The sequence below is a fragment of the Ricinus communis genome, chromosome 10 (assembly GCF_019578655.1).
Source record: "Ricinus communis isolate WT05 ecotype wild-type chromosome 10, ASM1957865v1, whole genome shotgun sequence".
NCBI classification, from domain to species: Eukaryota; Viridiplantae; Streptophyta; class Magnoliopsida; order Malpighiales; family Euphorbiaceae; genus Ricinus; species Ricinus communis.
This window is the reverse complement of record NC_063265.1, coordinates 15,918,075-15,920,324: the sequence shown is the minus strand read 5'-3', so window position 1 is coordinate 15,920,324 and position 2,250 is coordinate 15,918,075. Positions and strand designations below refer to the sequence as shown.

Genomic DNA, 2,250 nt, shown 5'->3' with positions numbered 1-2,250 from the left:
TAATAATTTTTTTTAATCTAAATGCTGGTATAGATATTTTAAAGTCGGAAATAGAGAAAAAGGAAAAGAAATTAAAAAAATGGTGAAATCCACGTGGCTCCAAAACCTCCGTTCCACGTGGGAGAACATCAACGCGTTTTAAATATGTTTGGCTTTACAACGTTTTACATATTTTGGTGTCAGCTTTATATTCGGGGTGCTCCGTCCTTGTATAAAAATTTCCCTTAACTTGCTTCCTCCCCTTCTCCTTCTCATAAACAAAACAAAAACTAATTTCCTTCTCCACTCCTCACAAATTTTACAAGACCATACCATCATTAACCATGGAATTCAAACAAGACCCATCCCCAATTCCATCTTCAACAAATTCCCATCAAAATAATCATCCTAATCCACATTCCCCATCAATGGCTACCAAAAAGAGGAAGGCAGGACGGAAGAAGTTCCAGGAGACGCGACATCCTGTGTACAATGGTGTCCGGCGAAGAAATGGGAAGTGGGTCAGTGAATTAAGACAACCCTACAATAATAAGTCGAGGATATGGTTAGGAACATTTCCATCACCTGACATGGCCGCTAGGGCTTATGACGTAGCAGCTTTTGCATTACGAGGAGATTCTGCTTCCTTAAACTTTCCTGAATCAGTTCATTTGTTGCCTCAGGCTAGATCTACTTCTATAAAGGATATTCAGTATGCAGCTCTGGAAGCTGCTGATCAGAGTGTTAGTGGTGGTGGTGGTGGTGGTAGTGATGTTGATCATCTGTTTCAATGTTCTTCTTCTTCTCTATCTTTTTGTTCCTCGACTATAGAAGGAAGTGACAATGTTGGGAAAGATTGGAATAAGAATATGAATATGTTTTTGGATGAAGAGGAGTTGTTTAACATGCCTGCATTACTCGATAGCATGGCAGAAGGGTTAATTCTTACTCCACCAGCCATGAAAAAAGGTTTCAATTGGAACAACGTAGAAGACGACCCTGTCGATTTGTTTTTCTGGACCGATTGATTGTTTGCATTCTCTGCAATTAATATTTGAAATAAAGACCTCAGAATACTTTCAAATTACAGTACTATAACTTATCTTATATAAGTTCATGATGGAACTAATGTACCCATGGAGAGTTTATAATATTAATGATGAAGAGAGTGAAATGGCAAGACAGACTATATATATATATAATCTTTCTGTGACAGAGATATTAATTACCGTCCAATCTAGAAGTCAGATTCGCATAATTTTTCTCACGTTATATAAATATTGAGCAAGGTGTTAGAACTTTTCTTTTTCATTGGCATTAAACTCAATAACTGACTATTAAGCTCAAACTTCCTTCTTGCATGTGTGTTATTACAGAAGTCCATATTAAAATAAGAGCTAAAAATTTATTAATAGCATGTTATTAAACATTAATAAATTAAATATAAAATTTAATGAAAGCAAAAATAGAAAAAAATGCAATTCTATAGCCATGTTATGAACAAATTGATTTTATAAAGCTAGTACTTTATTTTACTATTATTATTATTAATATTATTTCTTCAGGTTCCAATAATATAAAATATTGTTTAGAAAAGAAAAGGATTAGTGTTACCAATTGACCTACCTAGCTAACAGGTTGGAGTTTTCTGGGAACAAAAGTGTGTCGGTTTATCTTTGTTACTCCCTTTTATGTGCAGGAATAAGAATTCCATGAGAAAAAAATACAGTTTTAGGGTCGACATTTCATCAATCATTTCTCAAATAGTCAATTTTATGATTTTTTTTATATGTTCTTGTATTAAGTTTTTCTTTTTTACTTCAATAGATAATATATAATAATTGAAAAATAAAACATATCTGCTTATATTGAATATCTTATACTGCTTAAAAATACATTACGAATTATCATATTTCCTTTCCAGCTATCATTATTTGAGTTGGTTGTACCATAAACCTCGATTTGATATTTTCATGATTTTAGATTTTTTTCGCTATTTGCAACATGCATAGATAAGAATTCTTTTTAGTCCTTAATTTTTTATTTTTAATTATATTTCCATTCCAAAACTTTTTTAATTACAGATTTTAAATTTAAAATTAAGTTATATTTTCTTTTATTTCTTATTATTCGATACAAAAATTATTAAAAACGCATACTTAGAAGGATAAATAATACCTTCTTATTTTAAGAAAATATATAATTTCTGGTATTTAATAATTATACTAATATTATTGTCCATAAAATTTGTCCTAATACAAATAGTTAGTA

The 2,250-nt window shown here is 31.0% G+C and overlaps 1 protein-coding gene across 1 annotated transcript; it reads left to right on the top strand.

The window, feature by feature from the left end:
- Positions 1-244: 244 nt before the first annotated feature.
- LOC8288395 (dehydration-responsive element-binding protein 1B) lies at positions 245-1,221 on the top strand. The gene has a single exon (XM_048369978.1). The coding sequence runs from the start codon at positions 324-326 to the stop codon at positions 1,005-1,007; it is 684 nt and encodes a 227-aa protein (XP_048225935.1). The 5' UTR covers positions 245-323; the 3' UTR covers positions 1,008-1,221.
- Positions 1,222-2,250: the final 1,029 nt, after the last annotated feature.